The sequence below is a fragment of the Oreochromis niloticus genome, linkage group LG7 (genome assembly GCF_001858045.2).
Source record: "Oreochromis niloticus isolate F11D_XX linkage group LG7, O_niloticus_UMD_NMBU, whole genome shotgun sequence".
NCBI classification, from domain to species: domain Eukaryota; kingdom Metazoa; phylum Chordata; class Actinopteri; order Cichliformes; family Cichlidae; genus Oreochromis; species Oreochromis niloticus.
Window position 1 is genome coordinate 30,214,721 of NC_031972.2, and position 25,005 is coordinate 30,239,725.

Sequence of the window (25,005 nt, forward strand, 5' to 3'; positions counted from 1 at the left end):
ACTCCACCCCCCTCTCCCTTTCCTATTCGTCCAAAAAAGTACCATGTCGACCAATCAAAAAATGATATGGCAAGCGGCATCTAGTTGTTAAGAAACGGGGGGAAGTTTTAGGAGTGACGGCGGTGCTTTGATATGTGAGAGATTTGCGACATTTAGCGCAAATCTTGTGTAGTTAGTGTGTAGTGTAGTTTTGCTGTGTGTGTCAGAACAATGAGGCGGCTGCTGAATGTTACAGGTGTTACAGGAGTGATACATCTCCTGTTGTCACGCCTGCAGGTATCAGGCTGTTGTTCTCCTTTATCTCATAGGGGACAGAAATTATTCTTTGGAGTCGCACAAATAATTTGTGTGGCATCAGATTTGATGCAGAACAGCTGATTGTTCTGTAAATAGTTTGAAATGTTTATTTAAAAATGCCTTGGCTGCATTTAAAAAAAATAGCTGCAAAAATCTTTGTTGTTTGCCAAACTGATTTACTTTTTTGAAGAAGTAACTATATAATTAATTGCCCAGCATTGGTCATTATATACTGTATTTTGCAGACAGAGAGTTACAGGACTCTCTCCCAGACCACAGACTCATACTCATAATACAAGTCAGAGCTTTTTTAAAAAAGAAAGAAAGTTGTGTTTTCAAAATTGGAGTTCAAGTTATTTTTACTTCCAATAGTGTTAACATACTACACAGGTCATGAACAAGGTTTTTTAAATTTTCATTGTAAGTGGGCTAAAGCAGTTAATTAAAAGTAGTCTAACATAAATGTAAATGCTGTAATTTGATTATTTTAATAAACCATGTAACTTGGATGGATTAGATGCTGGCGTGACCACAGTGCACACGTCTGATGTCGCTCACAGTGGTCCAAGGGATCGCTCAGGGAGTTTGTGTGTTCGCTCAGACATGTGAAAAATTAGAGGGAACATTGCATGCATCATAAACTATTTCAGTTTTTTCTTTTTTCAAAAAGCTTTTCTTCAAACTAGAACTTAACTACTGTTAAGATTGTCTGTGGCGTTGGGTCTCATCACCAGTGACGCCTCTCTCAGAGGGTTAACTTGACTTTTGACATGATTCCTATTACAAAGGCCACTAGAGGGCGTTTACAGCACACGAGTCTAATCATGTTTCAGATAACATTGTAGAATCCTGCCAATATAACATTTAAGTATAAATAAATTATTATTAATAAAAACATATTTAATGTTAATTATAATACACTCATACACTGGGGCACATCAATTTACATAACAGAGGGGGAGATACTTTGTCACTTGTCTTGTAGTCATGAAATATATATATACATATGTACATATATATATATATATATATATATATATATATGTATATACACATATATATATGTGTGTGTGTGTGTGTGTGTGTGTGTGTGTGATTTGCTCATCTACACTCCAAACATAAAAAAGGATTGAAGGATTTAATGTTAAACAATAGTCCTCAAAAGAGAAAGTCAGTTTCACTATGAAATGGCCATCCCACTTCTGCGTTTATGTACACTTGAGTCGGCCCGGGTGTGGCTTTAAAAAAAAATGTTGGTCTGTGTCCAAAGTGCCCGATGTTCGTTATAAAGTGACCGTGCCAGTGTGCAAGTTAGAGACTCAGACATGTCCAACGCGAAGGCAGCTGCCGTCATCGGGCTGGGAGTGGGTGCAATGCTTATCACACAAGCTGGAGATCCGCTGGACTCTGTGGGCAGCTGGTACCCGATATGGAGCGAAATGGGGTTACGCGGTGCCCCAGCCCGGGCCTTCTTTTGCTTCTCCGTCGGTGTTCTTTTCTTCGCTATAGGCTGGCTGTACCGGCTGCTCTTCAGTCCTCTGGAACTGCTCAGGTCGCTTGAAGACGTGGGATACGTGGAGGAGGACGGTCGCACCAAAGCGCAGGCAGCCAACGACGCCAGGCGCAGGAGGAAAATCGGGGAGCTCCCACCGGTTTACCCAAACGGCTGGTACCGAGTCCTGGACTCACACATGCTGCAGAGGGGCGAGGTCAAAAATGTGTCTATTCTAGGTACGATGCATAGTGGTGGTTGGATCACTGCTCTTAACAGGGAATAACAGAAGAAACACAGTTACGTTACAGTATATGGTGTGCAAATGCTAAGTAAAAGAAACAAAAAGCACCAGCAGTTGTAATTATCAAAAGAATAAATAAATAAATAAATCAGATGGTGGGATACGGGCAGGCTGACTAGACAACGTGTTTATTAACAGAGTTGCAGCAAGTTACAGAGTCATTTAAAGCTGTAAACTTAAAATTAGGCTATATATGTGTTCAATAAAAGTTTGGGGGATATTAAATGTGTGCTCGCAGCTTACTTTGGACTTTGGAAATTAGACAATGATGTAACGAGCCTTCGTGACTGTTAAAGTTTAACTCAAAGTTTGATTGAGTGATTAGACCGAGCTTTGTAGGCTTATATGTAGGCTTATTTTTACAGGTGTTTATTCGGCTATGCGTGCCTTTCAACAATATCAGAAATTCCATGTGCAAGGCTTTTCCACATAATTTATGGCTGACATAATTTTAATAATGGATAGTTGTTAATGGTTAGTTATTTTTGTCAAAACTGCATGTTTGAATGAGTAAACATATTGCTGGTTGTTTTCTGGGTGCATGGTGAAAGTGTGGGGTACAGTGTGGGGTAAAGTACAAATGCACCAAATTCAGTTTGCCCCCACTAGAGGTGGGGGATAAGCTGAATTTCTTTTCAAGCAGTCAGGTAAGTGTTACAAGTGCCCGACACAGAATTATTTAAACTTTCATTCTCAGGTGCGTAAAAGAATAAGTGTGATACTTATTGAAGCACAGCATGTAACATTATTGTCAGACCTTTTAGTTGTTTGCCACCTTTCCAGCAACCCAGATGTTTGCTATCTCATCCAGGTAGGACTGTTGCCAAGACAGACGAAACAAGCTCACATTACAATATTTTTGGAATTCAGGGAATGTAAAAGCATTTCAACACGTTGGCCAAGCCTTTGTTAAGGAAACGGTTGTGCATTATGGTGCTTAGTAACACCTTTTTACACAAAGGTTCAAGCTTTCACCTGCATGTTTGGTTTGAAGGCACCTTGGAGACACAGTGTTGCCATTACTGATGTTAATTACTTCACGGCAACATTAGTGCTTTGAAATAAGAGCTTTAATTAATGTGTTAATAATTTTCTTGATTAGAGGATTAGAGAAGAAAACTTGAATGAATGCACATTTTCTAGAGCCTTAGGGTTTGTTTTATAATTGTTTTTTTTATCATTCTAGTAACTTGCAAGAACTCTTCATTTGAATATCTAGTGTTTATTCTTTTTCTAATCCAACACTTGTTTATTATTACATCACATTTTATTATTAAGATCTGTCTCTAATGATAAGGTTTGATGTATGAGCACTAGCTGACCCCTTTGATCTCCTGCATCAGGTTTTTCTGTGATCAACAACAAGACGGTCTCATCACTGATGGCCTAAAGTTTATGTGTATTTCAGAAAGACAGAGCATTGATTCAACCGCTGTTGTGTTTCACTTACAGATTTGTGCTTCTCATGTTGATATGTGGTGGGACTGTTTGATCTCTTCAGAGAGTTTCTTTGAGTTTGAGTTCAAAAGGGTTTCAAAGTGCCTGTCGGGCTTTTTAGGTTTCTGTCACATAGCTTTCAGTAAATGACAAACAAACAGTGTATGAGAGGATTTCACACCTGGAAAAGATATCCACCGGTAAAAAGTGAGACCTGCTCTTGTGGATTCAGCTCACAGTTGTAAATAACTGTTATCTTTTCATCATTTGCTCTTTAAGTGAGTTACACAAGTTAGCAACATACTGTAATCCTTAGAAAACGAGGGGCATCACTGTGTGCCTGCCCTGTCTGCAACACCCTTCATAAAGGAATAACAAACATCATCGAACAACAGTTGAGTTAGGCTGTTGTGCTGCAAAAGTCTCCACCAACTGACTTCACCAAATACAACCTTTCACGTCAGTATACAGTTTATTGGATCTTACAATCAGAGTTTGCACAGCTGTCATGGAAAGTTATCTACTGGTCTTCACATCAAGGTGGAGCTGTAGTTTATTAATGCAATCTTCATTAATGTTCATGGAGACCTTTTCATTTGTTTGTTCATTCTGTATTTATAGAACGACTCATTTAATAGATCATTGCATTTTTAGATTTGTATGAGGGTTTGGCATTGTAGTAATACACCGTTCTCTAGGTATGTCCCAGGCCTGCCTGAGTGTGAAGGCAGGCGGACTGAGATGAACAAAAGCAAGCTATTTATTAAAGGCTCGTGGCAGGATTGAACAAATGCAAAACACAGAGTACAAAGGAAACTGAAAACTACAACAACTTGAAACCTACAGTGGCTTGCAAAAGTATTCGGCCCCCTTGAACTTTTCCACATTTTGTCACATTACAGCCACAAACATGAATCAATTTGATGGTAATTCCACGTGAAAGACCAATACAAAGTGGTGTACACTTGAGAAGTGGAACGAAAATCATACATGATTCCAAACATTTTTTACAAATAAATAACTGCAAAGTGGGGTGTGTGTAATTATTCAGCCCCCTTTGGTCTGAGTGCAGTCAGTTGCCCATAGACATTGCCTGATGAGTGCTAATGACTAAATAGAGTGCACCTGTGTGTAATCTAATGTCAGTACAAATACAGCTGCTCTGTGACGGCCTCAGAGGTTGTCTAAGAGAATATTGGGAGCAACAACACCATGAAGTCCAAAGAACACACCAGACAGGTCAGGGATAAAGTTATTGAGAAATTTAAAGCAGGCTTAGGCTACAAAAAGATTTCCCAAGCCTTGAACATCCCACAGAGCACTGTTCAAGCCATCATTCAGAAATGGAAGGAGTATGGCACAACTGTAAACCTACCAAGACAAGGCCGTCCACCTAAACTCACAGGCCGAACAAGGAGAGCGCTGATCAGAAATGCAGCCAAGAGGCCCATGGTGACTCTGGACGAGCTGCAGAGATCTACAGCTCAGGTGGGGGAATCTGTCCATAGGACAACTATTAGTCATGCACTGCACAAAGTTGGCCTTTATGGAAGAGTGGCAAGAAGAAAGCCATTGTTAACAGAAAACCATAAGAAGTCCCGTTTGCAGTTTGCCACAAGCCATGTGGGGGACACAGCAAACATGTGGAAGAAGGTGCTCTGGTCAGATGAGACCAAAAAGGAACTTTTTGGCCAAAATGCAAAACGCTATGTGTGGCGGAAAACTAACACTGCACATCACTCTGAACACACCATCCCCACTGTCAAATATGGTGGTGGCAGCATCATGCTCTGGGGGTGCTTCTCTTCAGCAGGGACAGGGAAGCTGGTCAGAGTTGATGGGAAGATGGATGGAGCCAAATGCAGGGCAATCTTGGAAGAAAACCTCTTGGAGTCTGCAAAAGACTTTAGACTGGGGTGGAGGTTCACCTTCCAGCAGGACAGCGACCCTAAATATAAAGCCAGGGCAACAATGGAATGGTTTAAAACAAAACATATCCATGTGTTAGAATGGCCCAGTCAAAGTCCAGATCTAAATCCAATCGAGAATCTGTGGCAAGATCTGAAAACTGCTGTTATTAAATTCAGTTCTTTGCATTCTTTTGGCGGCGAAGAAAAACACGGCTCAAAGTGGTCTAACTCAAAAAATGATCTTTATTTTACATTCCTGGGAATGGGGAGCTGTTAGGCGCTCTCATGCCCCCACAGCTCTGGAAAAAATAAATAAATAAATCACAAACTGAACCTGTATGTGTCTGGTTCGGCTACGTCACACACACACCCCCTCAGTTTACTGAGTTCTTCTTTCTTAGTGCAGAGCTGCACCGGAAATCTGACACAAACTTCCCCTTTCTAAGGTCTTTTGCCAGGGCAACTTGTCACCCTTAACCTAGTTCTTGTCTCGTTTGGGTCTGGTTTATAAAGGCCAGAATTATTAACATACATAAAACTGTTCACAAACGCTGTCCATCTAATCTGACTGAGCTGGAGCTGTTTTGCAAAGAAGAATGGGCAAGGATTTCAGTCTGTAGATGTGCAAAGCTGGTAGAAACATACCCTAAAAGACTGGCAGCTGTAACTGCAGCAAAAGGTGGTTCTACAAAGTATTGACAAAGGGGGCTGAATAATTACACACACCCCACTTTGCAGTTATTTATTTGTAAAAAATGTTTGGAATCATGTGTGATTTTTGTTCCACTTCTCACGTGTACACCACTTTGTGTTGGTCTTTCACCTGGAATTCCAATAAAATTGATTCATGTTTGTGGCTGTAATGTGACAAAATGTGGGAAAGTTCAAGGGGGCCGAATACTTTTGCAAGCCACTGTAAACTTCGAAACACACTAAGGCCAAGAAAACAATGAAGCTAGGAAACAAAGAGGGAGGAATAAAGATGGAATCTCATATTTAAATGAGATTCAGATTTATTTATCCCTCTAGAAACTAGAAAGTTAAAAAAAGAAAAATCAGCACCATAACAAAGCCACGTTATAGCAGCTACTATTTTCATTTCACGCCATTTTGAAACACCACCTGATATCAACCACCACAGACATGTTATACACGCCAATGACTGTCTGCTGTGATTTAACTAATCCCCTTATATCTGTTATATTTATCATTTATAAACAGGTTTTATCAGAAGAGTGTCACCTCTAGTTGAACTGCACCCAAAAGTGAACTGACATCATAGCCTCCATGATGTCTCTATGACGGGCACTCTGTATACGTTTATGGGACTAATAACTAAAAGGGATACCATAACACCAATATCAAAAATGATCAAACACGTTGCGGCTGTGCAATTATTTTTTAACCCTGTCCATAACAGAGAATCACGTTACAAACTACAAGATACATTTCCATCGCATTAGCTTGTATTGCTAGAATACTTAAATCCCAAGTCAATTTGCTGAACCAACTTAAATGCATTGCATTGCAAAAAAGATCATTAAAATTAATCCAGGTAAAGCACAAAATTTAGACAGCCCAAACCCGAAAACCAGGGACACAGAAAAACCGAAAACAACCCAACCAGGGCGGGCGGCAGGGGTCCAGGACGGAGTGACCAAGTCCCAAACAAAAAAAGGGCACAGGAGCACCGAACAGTCCCAAACAGAATAGGCGTCAAGACATCAAAACACCTAGATCCGGAGGCCGGCCCGGAGGCCGACGGCACAAAAGCCCATCACACAGCAGTTCAGGTGGCCGGCCGCGCAGACGGCGGCGACGAAGAAGCAGTTCAGGTGGCCGGCCGCGCAGACGGCGGCGACGAAGAAGCAGTTCAGGGGGCCGGCCGCGCAGACGGCGGCGACGAAGAAGCAGTTCAGGGGGCCGGCCTCTCCGGCGATGACGTCCAGCTGGAGACCTGGAAAGCGGCCGGCAGAGGCGAGGTGGAAAAGGATGAGCTGGAACTGAAGACGGTGTGGCAACCGCTGGACCAGACGAGGCTGCAGACACAGAGGCTGGACCAGATGGCGGAGAGGCTGGACCAGACGGCGGCTGAATGGACCTCCCTGGACCGTCAGCAGACATGAGGATGTGCTGGCTGGGTCCTCCTGGACCGTCAGCAGACATGAGGATGTGCTGGCTGGGTCCTCCAGGACCGTCAGCAGACATGAGGATGTGCTGGCTGGGTCCTCCAGGACCGTCAGCAGACATGAGGATGTGCTGGCTGGGTCCTCCAGGACCCCAGCAGACGAGGCGTGGCGCTGGACGGGCTCCTCGGGCCCTCCAGCCGACGTAGCAGGAAGCTGGCTGGGTTCACCTGAACCCCCAGCTGACGAAACCTGAGGCTGGACGGGCTCCTCGGGCCCCCAGCTGACGAGATTTGAGGCTGGACGGACTCCTCGAGCCCTCCAGCTGGAGCAGATGCAGGGCCAGAGGCAATTGGGACCCCTGGCTGCATAGGTAGCTGAATTGGTGCTTGCGCTAATTGCTGAGTTACCGGCTGGGCGGCTGACTGAAACAGAAGTTGTAGTGGTGGTCGTGATGATGGTCGTGCTGGGTGTAGTGATGGTTGTTGAACTTGCAACAGAGCGGGTAACCGACTCTCAGCAACTCTTCTCCGGGGAACAGGGACAGGTACTGGGCCTGGCCGAACCTCAGCCATCCCCACCTGAAGAACAGATACAGGTCCAGGGAAGAGCTGTGTTCTGGCTGCCTTACCCCTGGGGGCCGGTGTGGGTGCAGGAGCTAGCTGGGCCACCGCTGTTCCCACCCGAGGAGCTGAAACGGGTGCACGAGTCAGCGGGGTCTCAGTTGCCCCCACCCAGGGAACCAGAACAGGCACAGGCAACGACCGGGCGCCCGCCATCCCCACCCAAGGAGCAGATACGGGTGCAGGGATGAACGGAGCCATAGTCTGCCTGGGAACTGGATGCAGAGAGCAGAGCAGAGGAGCTGTAACAGTCACAGGGAAAACCAGGTTTATGGTACCAGACATGGTTCTAGAAAACCGAGACTTATGGCAGGCTGACCTTGGTAAAACTGCTATTCTTAAATTGTCCAGGCTGACATTAGCAGTCTTAGAAAAGATGAGTTCAGGGGCAGTCACAGGTGCTGGAGAAATCATACAAGCGGTATCTGAAGAAACTGGGTGTGGAGCAACGTTAAACACAGTCTTACAAAACGCAGCCTGGGAAGTTGCACACACAGTGTCCAGGGCTACTGGCTGAAAAGCATGGCGCACAGAGTTGTACAGACAAGATCGGGGAACCAAGACTTTAACTAGAGCAACCAACTCTGCAGTATTTAAACCAAGTTCTTTTGCCAGCTTGTTTATAGCAGATGACACCTTGGTGCTCTTAGCCTGGACAGTCACAGAATGCACAGTGTTAAAGAGTTCACAGTGAGTTACACAAACAGACTTTGAATTCACATTCTCTGGGCTAGTGATTTTTAACTCAGGAGAGGTTATAGGAACATAAAATTTGTCACAGGTAGTCACAGAATGAACTGGCTGGAAAGCCGCACAGCACTTGGGTGAAGCAACATCAACAACGGTTTCAAGAGGTGTAGCCTGAACAGTGTTGAAAGGATTTAGCTGGAAGATTAAGCGGTCCATGTTTAGTTCAGTGGTTGGAAAGATTGTCTTTTATGTGGAGCAGCAAACAGTCTTCTGGACAGGACTTTTAATATCCTGAGTGAGATTGTTATTGTCAAGGTCACAAATTTCCATAACAGATCCACACATGACATCTGAAAGCTCAGTATTAACTTGTGCTCCCGAAGCCATCCTTGTACTATTAACTGATCCAGAAACAGGTGGCTCAGGATCAACATAACTTGGCTGAGAAGTAAAAACAGAAACTCCAGTCTTTTCAGAATGAAACTCAGACACACCTTTCTCAGTTACTGAACACAAAGCTTCGTTCGACTCTAATGAAATAAGGTCATCTGACACCTGAACTTTCTCAAACTTGGAAGAAACAAAAGGAAAACCATTAGAATGTTCAGAGTCCTGAAAGGCATCCTCAGAGTCAGCCATCTTAGGACCATCAGTTTCTAATTCAACAGACTCAGAGTAAACAGCCTCGGAGTTAACAAACTCATGTTTTACTGGCTCTGGGCCTAAAATTCCCAGCGTGGAAGGAACTGGGTGAAAATTGTTCCGTTCACTCACCACGTCCAGCTGTTCACAGCAGGAACTGGACTCCGGTCGCGGTGAGGGATGGCGACGACGAGAACGCCGCTTTCTCTTGGAAACGGGAGAGACAGAAAAAACGGAGGGTGTCGGAGCAACAGTGACTGGCCCCTCATCCTCCGACCACATTCCTGCCAGGCATGAGGCAGGTGAGGGGTGGTCGGAACCAGACGTGAGGGAGGAAGGAGTCCGACGCTGCGACTGTAGCTGCTGCAGCGGGGCTGTAGAACGCTCCGTCCGCTGCGGCGGCGTGAGAGGGCTTGCTCGCTGTGACTGAGGCGGTGTGGATGAGGAGATGAGGGCGAATTGGGCCAGCTCCCGGGCTTTGACTGCCTCCTTAGCCTGGGTCAGCGAACGGCTGAACTCCGAGGCAATAGACAGCTGGCGCAGTTGAGGATTTCTGTCAAATATAGCTTGTATTGCATTCAACCCAACTGAGAATGTCTGCAAATCTGAGGCATGGCTAATGCGAGTCATCAGTCCGAGGATGCGAGCAAGGTCCACCTCTCTCTCGAGGTGAGCTGAGTCCGCTGGGTCCATGTTATGGTTGCGTCCTTCTGTCACGATGAGTTGTGTGGCTGTCAGTGGCTGGACCCACGTGCAGGACTCGGAGACAAAACATGAACTTAAACGGCAGCTTTATTTGCTGGTGAGTCACGCTTGGCAATACATAAACAACAACTTAAACCAACTAGACTGGAGATGCTGAAGGTAGACGACAATGAATACACACACAACGAACATGTAGGACGCAACAACTGGCAGGGAAAAACACAGGGCTTAAATACATACAGAGGTAATTAGGGAATGTGAAACAGGAGGAGAGCACAGCTGGGACTCATCAGACATGACAAGACAAGGGGAGGCAAAACACACTGACATAGTACACAGACTTTCAAAGTAAAACAGGAAACTGAACAGAAGTAACACAGAACCACAACCTAAGAACTAGAACACAAGAAATGCCAAGGAACTAGGGATACTAGCGACAGAAATCAAAACACATCATGAAATCGAGGAAAACTAATACAAACAGAAAAACACTGAGTCCACAGACTCAGGACCGTAACAAATACTAGCCAGAGGTAACGAGTTAAAGAGGCTTTGAAGAGAATTTGGAAAGTATATATGCTAAAAAAAGATAAGCAATTGAAAGGTTTTTGTAGCTAAAAGTTTGTCAAGTAGATGCATGTTGACTGAGTGGTTTTTCTACACGTTGGGAATCTTACTGTGAGTACAAGTGTGGCAGGTTATTAGACCTCCTACACACTGCAAGTGTGATGCAGAGCAGTGGTTGCCAATGTGAGAAGTTGCCAGAAACCCACCAGGGTGTGTCAGCATGTTGGAAAACATAATAGGAAGCATACAGATTGTTTTTCTCTAGATAACATACATATTTTTCTACCCATAATTCACAGTGGATATATTTTATTTTTCTAACTTGTTTCTCTTTTCTGCTTTCTTGCTCACTATACCTTCTAGGTTCAGTTCTCCCTGTAGCCCCTGACATTTTACTCCCCCAAATTCTTTTGACCCAGAAAAAGCTTGGCACCCATTCAGGATCTGCATCCTGCTGTGTCTCCCTCCTAACTTTTCTCTGCAGTAATGCATTCACATATTAAATTCTGCTGAGTGTCTTTTCCACCGTGCAGTTCTCTGTAGTGTCGTTAAATTCTGCTCCCCCAACAGTCTGGTGGCAGCAGTGCAGTGCTGTGTCACCCTTCATTTGGATTATTTGGTGTCTCAGATTTTTTTTAGTACCCTGACTAATCACTAGTAGAGCTTGCTCAGCTGTCATTCTATACTACAGTTGCTCAGCTTGCACCAACCTGAATGCTATCTGAGCGCGACAGATCTAAAGCTCAGCTAAAAATCCAGCCAAATCCAGCAAAGACAGTAGGAAGAGATCTTCTGATCTGGTGTCAATTTAGACATGCACCACAGGGAGCACTTTCCAAGAAAACCTCCACTAGGAACACCATTAGACCATAATAGGTGTGCACCACTCTGGATGTGACATGATACAATGCAGTCATTTAAAATTTTGTGCCACAGTAATTCTGATGCAACTGCAGTTGATTTTGTTTCAACAAACAAAATAAAGCTCATCAGAATCATTTCAAAGATCATACAAATCTTCTATGAGTGGCATTAATTGTTAATGAAATAATTTAAGAAAGTTGTGCATTATAAAATGTAAAATCTGGCATAATGATTACTAATTCTGTGTATGGGTTGGGTTGTTTCTTGGAAAATTTGTGTGTTTTTTCGTTAATAAGTGCCGTCTACAATTAGCTATATTGCTCCAAGTAGGGCACTAAGGAACATACTAAGAAGCACAGGGGAAAAGGGAATATGCTGCAAAGAATGCACGTTTGTGTTTTTCTTCCTCTTGAACTGTACAATAAACATGCAAACACTGGTCTGGTTTGGATAAAACTGTACAAAAACTACAGTTTGCACAGTACTGTTATCCACTATGCTCATCAGTGACAGTTCACAAACCCAGCATTAAAACCTTTCTCTGCTTATAATCATAGGTGAGCAGGTGGCAGTGTTTCGGGGCCACGATGGAAAGGCCTATGTGGTGGATGCCTACTGCCCTCACCTGGGTGCCAACCTTGCTGTGGGTGGACGTGTGTTTGGGAACTGCATCGAGTGTCCATTTCATGGATGGAAGTTTCAGGGGGATAATGGTGTATGTGTGAAGATTCCCTATGCAGAAAAAGGTAAGTAAATGGCCTACAATATTGTTATGTCACAGTGCTAAGTAACCTTGAATGTTTGGATAATATGCTCGCTAAGAAACAAAAATCACTATTTTAGAAAACCTACATAAAGAAAGCAAATTACTGAACATTTCATTGCGATTTGTAATGAGAAGACATTTGAAGCCTTCATAAATATTATGTCCAAATCTGAAACTGATGGCAGTTTAATCTTCAGATGTGCATGAATATGCTTAGCCAATGGCTTAAAATATTATATAAACTTAGAAGTAAATAGACCAGGGTCAGATGTTATTGGTCAGTTATTAGTTATTGGACTGGATTGGTTATGATTATTGGTTATTGGATGTTATTGGTCAGATGTTAACTGACACGGGTGTACAGAATAGAGTAAATCCTGATTAAAGGGGATTTATTTGTCCATCAGTGCCTGATTTTGCCAGCGTGCGCAGCTGGCCCACCTGTGAGGTCAACAAGCAAATCTTGGTTTGGTTTCACTGTGATGGAGAAGAACCTCAGTGGATCGTCCCTGAGCAGCCGGAGATCACAAATGATGAGTGGGTCTATCGGGGGAGAACTGAGCATTTTATTAATGCTCATATACAGGTATGGTTCATACGTCTGAATGGAAATGTATGGAAACTTGTATCTTCTGTTGTATCTTCTCTGTTTGTGGTGACAAAAAGATATAAAGATATAAAAGATATAATGAGATAATGTTTCAGTGGCAGAAGCAAGCTTCCATAAGGAATTCCAAGTCACTCTATAAATAAAATGCATGTTGTGACAAAAAAATAATCTATCTTCTGATGATGTCTGTAGTGTACACTGTCTTTAGGGCAGTGTTTCTATATCCATCCGTTCATCAATTACCTTCAATTTAGCCTCAGTTTCCTTTTCATAGTCACTCCTCGCACACTGGAATGAACCATGTATTGTTGATATTTATTCAGATTGGTTCTGATCAGAAACAAAGCTACAAGCTTTTCATCTCCCTAAAACAACGCTTGTGCTAATACTAAGATATCTCTACAGTATAGCAAGGCATTTATGCATTTCATGCAGTATATTCAATACATGTTCTTTCTTGCAGTCTTTAAATATATTTAAGGGACTTTACATGTATCTTAGAAAACCAACAGACAGAAACAATATACCACATGCTAGCATTTTATTTTTTGCTAATAACTAGTTGTCTTCTCTGCTGTGTAGGAGATTCCAGAAAATGCAGCAGACATAGCTCACTTGTCGCACCTTCACACTCCAGGCATGCTCAGTGGAGCAGATCTACGTTACACCAATAGCAAAATGTGGGAATTTGTACAGCATGACTGGAAGGTAAACTGGAAAACACTAAGCTAAATTTGATGTTCCCATTATCCACTAAGGTAAATATGTTCACTGTTATACCTGCAACTTTTGATTTTGACACTGTGTTTTTCACTGTGTAACTTGAAGGTTGAGTGGAAACCAGAGTCAGAGCCTAACAAGCATTGTTCTCAGATGTTTGTGAAACATGCACTTAGAGTGTTTGGATGCCACTGGCCTCTTCTGGATGTTTCTGTTGTGGCGAGACAGGTACAGTACACCAGGAATGCCATTTGTAAACAATTCCCTATGATTGATTGTACATTAAACTGGCACAAAAATCACTGGTCTTATCTATAATTTTATTCAAACTAGATTTAACCAAAATAAATCATGCTAGATCTGAACGTGTCCTTTTAATTTAGATGATTTCAACAATAAACATTATGTTTAACAGTGCAGTAACAGTAACAGTATCCTTTGCTGCCGGCGTTGTAACAAAACCGGGTTTGACAAAGCTTCCTGTAACCTCTGATGTGGAACATCACTGGCCTGATCAGCCTGAGAAAAATGGTGGTTTTTGCTGACGCAAAAAACACAGCACAGTGTGACTTTTTGCCTTGCTGCGTGAGTAAAACAATTGATATGCAAGTGTGCCCTGAAACCACTAATTTCCGTAGGTTAACCACAAGGCTGCAGAGGGAGCTGGATCATTTACACACAACACAAATGTTGGAAGCAGGATATGTTTACTGTGGCCAGCAGTGGGAGATCGGCAGCAATATAATATGAGAGGCAGTCATTATTGAGCTTAACCATGCATGTAAATGTGTTTTTCAAGCATTAATTTCTCATGAACAGACTGATGCTTTTTTGGCATTTAATTATCCGGAAATAAGGCTTGATGTTAAATGATGCAAAATACATTTTTACTACAGTAACTGCTAATGAATCTGACTAAATGAATGAACCCTAAGTGCATAGATATGCTTATCAGGAAAAGTTGAAAACTTTAAACGTTTGTGCTAATATTACATGTTTATCTTTCAGGTTGGCCCAGGAATAGTATTTCTGCTGTTTGACCAAACTTTCTTGGGCCGGGGTGTAATCATGCATTGTGTGACTCCTGTGGAGCCTCTGTTGCAGTGTGTCACTCACACCATTTTCTATCAGTCTAATATCCCACCTGTGGTGCCCAAGTTCATCCTCAAAGTGGAGTGCATTCAGGTGCAGTACAGTCAATGGTGCAGTACCATTATCTTTTATGATAACTGTAACACAGGCTTCTTTACATATAATTTATGGATTGGCTCTTATGTAGCACTTTTCTGTTGTACTTGAGAACTCATTGAGGCTCATTCGCCCTTTAACACAAGCATTTGTTTCCATGTCAAAGTTCTTTCTATCTTACATTCATACTCCAATGAACACATCAGGAATAACATAGGTTTTAGTATTTTACTTTGGCAGGCAGACTGGAGCAACCAGGGATTCAACCACCAACCTTACAAATAGTAGATGAACTGCTCTAACTCCTGAGGCACAGCCGCCATCTGAAGAAAAATGTACAAGTTTAAGGCAGTATTATACAGTGGCTTTGCAGAAAAGCAAGCAAAGAAGATGATCCCCTCAAAATAGACACAAAAAAATCCAACACTGTTCCACTAATATGACAGATTGGAGCTGATTAAAACATATAAGATTTTTAATGATTTTGTCCTGGCTGACTTTTATTATTTTATGTAAACTGGCAGTCTCCTATATCTTGCTGCATTGAGCCTTAATATCTTCAACTTTCCTTTACGTCACACATGTTAGCCAAAGTGATAACTTACCTGATCAGATGAACAGCGACAGTGCACTTTGATTGCTTAGTAGCAAATGTTCCCTCTTGTTTTCACATGTGTGTGGACATGTGTATAATAATGTATAAGAACTTATAATAACTGATCTCACATCAGTGAAATGCAGCTCCTATCTCAGCTTCCCCAGCTGCAGTCTTTGTTACCGGGTTACAAATCCCCCTGTGAAAATGACAGAAACTATATTTAAGTTGAGCTTCCAGAGACAGTAGGTACTTTTGGCCAAAAGATGGCAGTAACTTACAGGATGGATGCAAACAAGGAACGATTCTTTATAGGACAGAGTACTAAATTGTAAGGGGAGAGATCGCTTTCCTTTTAGTTCACTTTTATTGTCCATTTTCTAGATTTCACGTGGCAAGCACTGCTTGCCTTGCATGCCCCACTTACTCTCATCTAACACCCATAATTTAAGTTCAAACAAGGGTTTCCCCCCGCCATCTTTTAGTCAATGGGTGGGCTATTATTCATTGGTTTGTTCCATCACATTTAAATTTTTTTTGTTTATCTTTCATTTCATATATCAAAACTGCAATTTATTGCTATTTATTAGTGAGATATATCCCAGTGCTGCTCTAACTTGGAGAGATCACTGTGCACATTAACCTCCCACTCTGCCTTTGATTAAATTCAGCCTCCACATTGTAACGAGAAGTAACACCACAGTCACGGATAAGGTGTAAATAGTCCTCATTAAACCTGATAATTAGCTTGGTGATAAAAACACATAGTTGCACTTTAACAAGAAATAATAGCAGGCTCAAAATACTTTGGGAAAAGTTGTCTGGTACTTAAAATGTCTAGACTTGTCCTCCATTAAGATTTCCTAAAAATATTCAGACATAATACTTTGATTAGCTAGATACATAGTTTAATTAAAAACAAACACAAGATGAATGAAGATGATTGCACAGTTTCATGTTCCAAGCTTATATTTTTAGAATAATTTTTTTTTTTCTCCACTTGGTATTGACAGCAGTGGAAGGGCGTTTTCACTGAAATGCCAGTAGCTGATGGAGTTACTATGGAGTGACATTTAATGAGCAGCACTTCACAAAGAAACCCCTGCTGATAAATTATTGTAATTTAATGCAAGAAGACACCAGTACAGTTTTCATTATTTAATTCTTGTTATACTTCAGTGAAAATCTGTTCCTTTACAAATTGTATTCAGCTGTGCTGCTTCATTATCATCAAGGACGAGTTGGATATTGTTAAAAATAAAAATGTTTGAAGTAGGCTTAAAACTTTTACTGTATTAAAATCTTCTAATTATGTTTGATATTTAGTCCTGTCCCGTGACTCTCTCTTGTTTTTGTTTTGTCTTCAGTTTGAGCGTGATGTGATGATCTGGAACAATAAGAAGTATGTCTCCAAGCCTCTCCTTGTAAAGGAAGATTCAGCCATCCAAAAACACAGGCGCTGGTTCAGTCAGTTCTACAGCGAGAACAGCCCACGGCTGCAGTACCAACGTGATAAGTTGGACTTTTGACCTCCCCGAACCACAAGAGGAGATTTAAGCAGAGATTATCAGGTCAGGGTAAATTAATCTGACACTTTGGACAAAGGCGTTCACCAATCATTTGTATTTGTTGCTGATGAAAAAAGGAGCCAAGAAGCCTGGCAAGTTTAAGCAATTTAGATATGCATTTTTTTTGTAAAGGACTCAAACCTTGTCTTGTTAAAGACCTCTTTTTGGGGTATTTTTGATGTGTGTAATTTTACTTTCCAGCCTTAATCAATGCCTGAAGTGCCACTGAGATTTCACAGACATCTAAACAACCAATACCATGACACCAGAAATCCCCTACTGACTGTTTGATTGTCAAAACTATTTTACTCTGCACAAGGCCACCTATCTATAACATAAACTGTGAAACACATACATACATATCCCAATATTTGCTCTTGACTAAGGGGCTTTCTGTGTTTTGTTTTGTTTTAGTCTGCCTGTAGTTTGAGATCATGGCTTCCTTCTTCTGCCTTACGCCTAAGAATGCAGTTATTACTTCCTCTCTCCTGTTATGCTCTTATGCCTCACACTGTAAATTTACATCTTTAATGTGTACTCAACCTTGGCTGTGTTTGACCTGCAGGTGTAAGAGCAGGTGTGTTTGTTTTTTAAATGATTTCTCAGGTTACTCAGCAGCCAGCTGATAACGGTCTCTTTGTTTCAGTGGTGTGACACGACAACTTATAAGGACCATGCAACAATTTTTAAGTCTTATTTTATTTTAGTTTAGTTTAGTTTAGTTTTCAACCAAGAGGAAGCCTCTGAGGTTGGAGATGAAGGCAATGCAAGGTGTCAACAACTGCAATATCTCTAGTGGCCACTTGAGGCTGGCTCCAAACATAATTCAATCCCCACAGACTCCTGTGTTGAAACCTTGTTTACAGCCTGGTAAAAAAAAAAAAAAAAAGTCTCTGCCTTTATCTTGTAACACTTTAAGGTGTGTGCGATGAGATGACTTGAATTAGCTAAGGTGAAGCCAGGTAGACATCTAGCAGTTATGGTCACCTGTGTTCGCAAAACATTAAGCCTCAGAACAAAAATATTTGCACCCTCCATACAGTTGTCATTAAGATGAATATTTGATATAGAGACCAAAATAAAATTTAGCAACAGGCCAAAAGTATGTGTCATAAATCCAGGCATTTTAGCTTCAATGTCTATGGGAATCTATTTGCTTTTGGAGCTCAGAATTGCAGGTTTTGACATTTTGTTCTACATTTTTTTGTCTTGGAAGCTGCTGCTTGAAAGCAAATCAGTTTTTGGTCTGTGTGCTCTTTCCCTTCAAAACAACACTACTTCCTCCAGTTACATATTTGCACAGTTTTCCAAGCTACTGGTTGTTCAGAGCTTAGTAGGACCCATGTCATCATCTGCTTGTTGGCTACAGATGATTCTTTATTCTTTATGACTCCGGTTTTGTGAAATATTATGCCATTCATATGCTGACTTGGTTCCCAAAAACATCTGAGAAAACCTTACAGCTACTAAATGCTCGTGCCAGAACTGCTGCTTGTTGTTTATTCCTGGACAGTTCGCATGCAGTCATTTTTTTCAGTGAGAGAGAAGAGGACAACAAACAGCTGTCAGACAAACACACAGAGGTGAAATGGAGCTCTGCAAGTAATTCTCAGCAGCTCTGAATGACCTTTTTCACCTACATGTGCTCATGTGATTCTTTGTTGATATGCAAATCATGATTATAGCAGGCATATCACTGAAATATTCTTTGTTTTTTAACAAAATAATTGCTCATATATACATAATGCATTGTAAATGATGAAGTGATCATATCGGTGTGATTTGATAATTGCAATTTATAATGCACTGTCACAAATACTTGCCGTTGCACATTTGTTTTAATTTGATAAGACACTGATGCTCAATTAAATTTAGGATATTTTTAAGATTGTGAAAGCAAATAGCTCTAATACACAGAATACTAATATTTATACTTACATTATATTATTATTATATTATATATAATATTACACTGTTTGGGGGGGTTAATTAATCTGGGCATATGTTCCCAATGTAATCACTGATGACTGCAGTACTGTGAGGCGTCTTTACTACACACTATAGTGTTTAACTGTATAAAGGTTTTAAATAATGTCTTATTGCGTGCGTCAATGTGGCTTGGTGCACTTTTAATTTCTGTTGGATTGCATTAGATGAGAGAAGACACATTTCAAAGCAAACAGGCAGCAATGTTAAAGCACAATAGTTGTTGTGAATATCAGGTAAACTGCTTCCTACCTTCTCGGTTTTAACATGTGCTATGTGTCTGTCTAATCTGCAGATGTGATGTTTGTATAAATATGAAGAATAAATCTGTCCCTTATGCTCTAATGTGCTTACTCATGCATTTGTGAGCTGGCAAAAGCTTTCAGTTGCAGTGAATATGTTAGTATGTTAAATTGAGCATAATGCTGAAATGTTCACTGTTCTTCTTGGCCAGTGGCACTTCTCTGAGGTGCACATTATTTCTTAGCACTCCTTATCTGTGAATGTACTTTTCTTATCTCAGTTAGAGGTGGGAAAACTGTGTTGCTCTCCTTATACTAAAGCATTACATCAGTAATTGGCCCGCTTAGTGCAGGAAGAAAGTAGACTTGCCATAGTCGACCGTGTGCTAGAGCTGTGTTGCCTGCATTAAAATCTTTTTTAATGAAGGATGGCTGAAGCAAAAGTGTTTGACACTGAGGAGGAAGGTGTTATTACACTGGAAGAAGATCAACAGTCAGCTACAGAGGAGGCTTATTTCAGAGAAGTATACAAATCCAAGGGAGAAAAAACAGAAGATGTAAGCGACTCAGTGATAAAGCCTCTGCTTGGGTACAAACATCAGGACAGCAGTGACAAGAATCACAAAGCGGGCGCACAAACAGCGACAGATGGGACTGACCAAAAGACATCTGTTCCACAAGAGCTGGAATTGGCTGGCAGGGATCAGCCAGGCTGCAGTGAAAGTGTCAGGAGTTTGTGCAGTGACAGCAGTCGGCACGAGTGCCCCATCTGCAGCGAGCTGTTCGACTCGCACGGCGATCACAGTGTCACCTTACTCAACTGCAACCACAAAATATGTCGCCGCTGTACAGATGCCATCATGAGCCGGGCCAAGGACACCAGCCGGCTTCAGTGCCCCTTCTGTCGACAGACCACCCCTTTCCCTGAGTGGGAGATTTGGAGACTTCAGGAGGAGTCTTACAGTCACGGCACATATGAACCTGAACCGGCCCTCAGCATCAGTTCAGGTCCTGAACTTCAGGCTGCGCCAGCATCGCTGTTATGTTGTTTCACTCTGGAGAGGCAGCTGGAGGCTGACACATGCAGAAATATATGCGGATACTGCTGTAACCCTTCCTGTCTGTTTGAAGTACTGAGAGCAAGGTACTTCCTGTGCTTCCTGCTCCTCCTACTGGTAATGCTGGGCTGTTTTCTGTACATGGTCTTCCCACTTAAAATGCTGTCCTTATTTTAGATGGCTGAGCTCTAAGTATGAACTGGCAGTGAGATATTTCATGCGCTTTCATTGCCATTTGAAATATATTCCTCTGGCTTTTCCCACATTAACGAGGGAGCATGGACATTTATCTTCTCCAATGTCAGATTTCAGATGTCATCTGTTCCTGTTGTTTGATAAACCTCATTTATTGTCTTCCAATTCACGGTACACAGCTCTTTATTCTAAATAAATTTGACTGAAAGAAGTCCAATTTAGAGATGGCACAAGTTCACTTGACTCCTAAATAATGTCAATTGGAGGTCTGCATGAAGAATTACTTTTTAGTACTGTAATAGTTCATCTTACACCACATTCAAAATATCTCCAAAACTGAAAGCATCCAATCTGCTGTCAGCTTGTCAACCTCCTGACTCTTGTTTTCTTTGAAGAGTGACACAGCTTTGCAGGATTTGGTGCTACAGATAACAGAGGTTTGACTTCGAATCAAAACTCCTATCTCATCTTTCTGGGTCTCATATTGACCTACTTCTCATTACAACATCTAGGATGTTCTGTGCTGTTACTGCTGCATATTATTAGCAACAAAAAAATCCAGCTTGATCTCCTTTCCAACTGCACATGAAGGAAACTTGTCCCTACAATCTAAGGCTGTTTTTCTTTTCTTTTTTTTTATTACTATGCTTTGTAGTAGATGTACTTGCACTCAAAGATTTGTTTCTATGTATCTGTGGAAAATGTGTGTATTATCATGATTTTTCAAGTGAGCTGTTAAAAAACAGAAAACAAAATACAAACCTTGCAGCAGTCGGTTGTGATGTGCAAAAGTTTGCCCACCCAACTTTGTTTTTTTTTACTTTGTACTTTTATCCTAACATTTTTTTTTTTATCTTCCCTATTGTGTCCTGACTTTCACAGTTTCCATTACCTGGTATTTCTTCATAACATTTCAAACAGTGGAAAATGTCAGGCTGCCTCTTGAATTGGCTTTGACCCACTGAAACATGGGCAGAGGGCATCTGGGGGTGTGCTGTAATGGACTGGACTGGCAGTTAAATAGAGCTTTTCTAGTGTTACCACTCAAAGTGATTTAGACTACAAGCCTCATTCGATCATAGATTCATAAAGTGCTTTATTCTATACACTTTAAGCACTTTGTCTGCCTCATATTCATGGGCAATTTTAGAGCCACTGATGTAATGAAATGTGTAGAAGCTGGACAATTTTTGAGTCCTGTGAGTTCCCACATGGGACCAGCTGAAGAAAAAGATGTTCTGCCCCAGATTTGAAGCAGGACCAGTGCTTTAGGATCTTTGTCACCACTCTGTCATATTCCTCAAAATGTTCCCAAGCAGTTTTAACAGTGTGACTGTCTCATAAAGTGTGTATAAAAGCTTGATGTACCCTCCAAATCATAAAGGCAAAGGCAAAGTGATTCCTTCGGTTGCAAAAAGGAAAGCAGTTTATAGATGTCTATGGAAAATCGTCCCTTCTGCTGAATAAATGTGTGATTTTATTGAAAAATGATCAGTTTAGGTTATGAATTCAGTTTCTAGCTTCAAGTCTTAATTAGTACAACACGAATTTCATTTTCAAAATTATGGTACCGTATAAAGTAAATTAAATGTAGGTTATGTTTTGGAGCTACAGTGTGATCAAGCATGTAATCGTGCTCCGTTTTTCAGTCAGATCCTCCTCTCACAAAACAAAATAAAACAAGATTATAAGAGCTAAAATGCTCAGGTCAAGGCTTCAAAACAGGACTCACAAACCAGTGAGCACTGGCTATTTCAGATTTGTGCATGCAGTCTTTGGCTGGGCTAGAGGAGGTCGAAGGGTGTCCTTGTCATGTGGTAAGATGCTTGTTATGCAGTAATTTTTAGGTGGGTGGCACATCAATAAGATTTTGGCCTTGATTACAAATTGCTATCCTCTTTGGGTGTCAGCCAACATACAATTCTCAAATGATGTCAAATGTTATAAAAAGCTACTTTCGGCTACTCCTTTTAATCATAAGGGCTTTACCACAATGGATAGCTTGACAGATAGTGTCACCTGTTTCAAAATGTATTATCATGTAATAAAGTTTTCCCTTGATTGATGTGTTTTTCCTTATAATTTACATGAAATACCATATCTCTTTCTTCTTTTGAGTCTGTAATAACATGCATGCTTGTTTTCCTTAGATCGAATCCCGATTCTCTCCTGACTTGGTGGAGTGTCTCCGTTTTAGAATCACAAATTTGGAGCAAGCAGGCCTCTCTAATGTGTAACAAAAACATTGATCCATATTGATCCAACTCTGAATCCTCACACAGGGCTTTGCAGCATGTTAGGAGCGAAGCTGGAATCTAAAATTTGTAAGTCTTTGTGTTCTCTGCAGCATCAATACTTCAGCTCGGCATCAGGACAAGCGAGCAAGCAAGCACCGAGTGGGCCCACACATCTATAATTTATGCAAGGACTTCACACTACATGAGAAACACATCAGATAGGCAAGCATCCATCTGCAGATGACTCATTTAGGCGACCCATTTCAAAGGCCTTACTGGCTCTGTTTATATCAAAGCAACATCAGAGCAGGACCTATTTTGCGTCTCGCTTCAATCAGATAATGTGGGCACCATATTAAAAGCGTCCAACTTCTAGGGACAATTGCGTTCTGCAAAATGCTGCTCCACCACTTCTCATTTATGGTTCTTCGCACCATTCAGCTTCGACATGTTCGAGTCAGAGCAAATTTGTTCTGAAAAATGCTCTCGTGAAAGACTAACACACGGAGCCATGCGCTAAAGCATGTAGGCGTTCAAGTGCGACATCTGTTTCTGTCCTCTGCTTCATTTCCTCTGTATGGGTTTCATAAATGAGAGATTTGTCATTTAAAAGCACTTGGAAGATATAAAGCGAGTATAGATGGCACTATAACAAGAAAGGTTTTATTCTCATAAGTGCGGCTGTAAGTGGCTGAAGATGGTCATGGTCCTGGATTTGGTGTCATTTTTAGTTCTTTGTTATATTATTGAGTTTGAGATTTTGACTGGGTTTTCTGTTATTATAGTGGTTCAAGTGTTGATTCGTATATTTGCTTGGTTGAATTGTGGATTCAAATTTTGCTATCTTTGTAGAAATTTTAAGTTCTTGTGATGCTGTTAAGTCTTTCATTTCTGATTTCACGTCATGGTTTTCCAGTTTTGTTTTGTAGTCTTGCATTTTGGCTCATGTTTTCTTTCTTATCCTAGTACAATGAGGGTTTTGATTCAATGGAGTTGTAGATACTTGTTTAGACTGTTTACTGTCCTAGTGTTAGCTTTCAGTTTCTTGACTTTTATTTAGCTTCGGCTCCCTAAATTAAATTTTATTTCCCTCAGTTCCTTCCTCTATTTCTCTATATCTGTCTTATTCTGATACTTTTATCTGCAGCAATCTGTAAAAAATAAAAAATAAAGGAGGCTATGTCACACTTTGGGGCAGCAGTTCAAATGATGAGTTATAACGAGCTTGTCAAATTGATGCAGTTACTGTATGAATGCAACACCATGAAATACCATCTAGAAAGTGTGAGATTGGCAACAGCTTCATTTTTCAACATGACAATGATCCCAAACTCGGATCATTGAATTTGTCATGGATTGGCCTCCCCAGTGGCTGGAGCTCGACATTTTTGAAGCAGTGTGGGATCATCCTGACAGAGAAGGCAGCCAATATCCAGAGAAGAGCTTTGAATGTCCTTCAATGTCTTTTCGAACTTGTTAGAATTGTACAAACTCTGTTTTTCCCTTGTAAACTGTATTTCCATGTACATTTGCACGTTTCAATAAACTGCTGCACCTATTTCCCATTTTACTTGCAAAATATACAGAAATAAGAGGTGACTCAAGACCTTTGCAGAGTATTTTACTTTGCATATTCACTTTGTATTTTACTCTCATACATAAATGAAAATGAAGTGGGAAGCTAAATAAGTAGAACATTTAATGAAAAATAAAAATGAATCAGAGATATCAACATATGTCACATTTGATTTTAATTGATGCCTAATTTATTTTACTGTCATATTTGTTGCATCTAATCGGATATTTATCTATTTATTTAGCAGTAGTGGTCCTCCATAACTCCTTTTGTGTATTCGTGTGATTTTAATGATAAGCATTTTTGTTTCATTCTGGCTTTAAAACAGACACACACCCATATACACACAAAATATCCTTTCCTCGCAGTGCAGAGGACAGTGTGGGTGGCGTATGAGTCTGTGTTACATCTGTGTGGGCGGACGGCTTAAAGTGTGAACTCGGGGAGTGTGTACATGTGCGTACACTTCCACGTGGATTTTCACATATGTGAGGAAAGCTTCATACTATGTTTAAACGCCTGTGATGCTCTTTGTGTGCTCAGCTGCATGCACTTATTTTCGTGCAATGGCCTCGCTGAGCTGGGGAGTCTTTATGAAACTGTGTGT

The 25,005-nt window shown here is 41.2% G+C and overlaps 2 protein-coding genes across 2 annotated transcripts; one reads left to right on the top strand and one right to left on the bottom strand.

Annotated features, from left to right (window-relative positions):
• Positions 1–1,543: 1,543 nt before the first annotated feature.
• On the top strand, positions 1,544–19,435 carry zgc:92275 (cholesterol 7-desaturase nvd). Its single transcript, XM_003440224.5, has 7 exons — positions 1,544–2,028; positions 12,215–12,403; positions 12,831–13,009; positions 13,616–13,741; positions 13,862–13,981; positions 14,762–14,938; positions 16,904–19,435. The coding sequence occupies exons 1-7, from the start codon at positions 1,623–1,625 to the stop codon at positions 17,063–17,065; spliced, it is 1,359 nt and encodes a 452-aa protein (XP_003440272.1). The 5' UTR covers positions 1,544–1,622; the 3' UTR covers positions 17,066–19,435.
• Positions 6,715–12,191, bottom strand: LOC109199079 (uncharacterized). Its single transcript, XM_019354424.2, has 2 exons — positions 9,654–12,191; positions 6,715–8,431 (listed from the first exon to the last, which is right to left on the bottom strand). The coding sequence occupies exons 1-2, from the start codon at positions 10,212–10,214 to the stop codon at positions 8,276–8,278; spliced, it is 717 nt and encodes a 238-aa protein (XP_019209969.1). The 5' UTR covers positions 10,215–12,191; the 3' UTR covers positions 6,715–8,275.
• Positions 19,436–25,005: the final 5,570 nt, after the last annotated feature.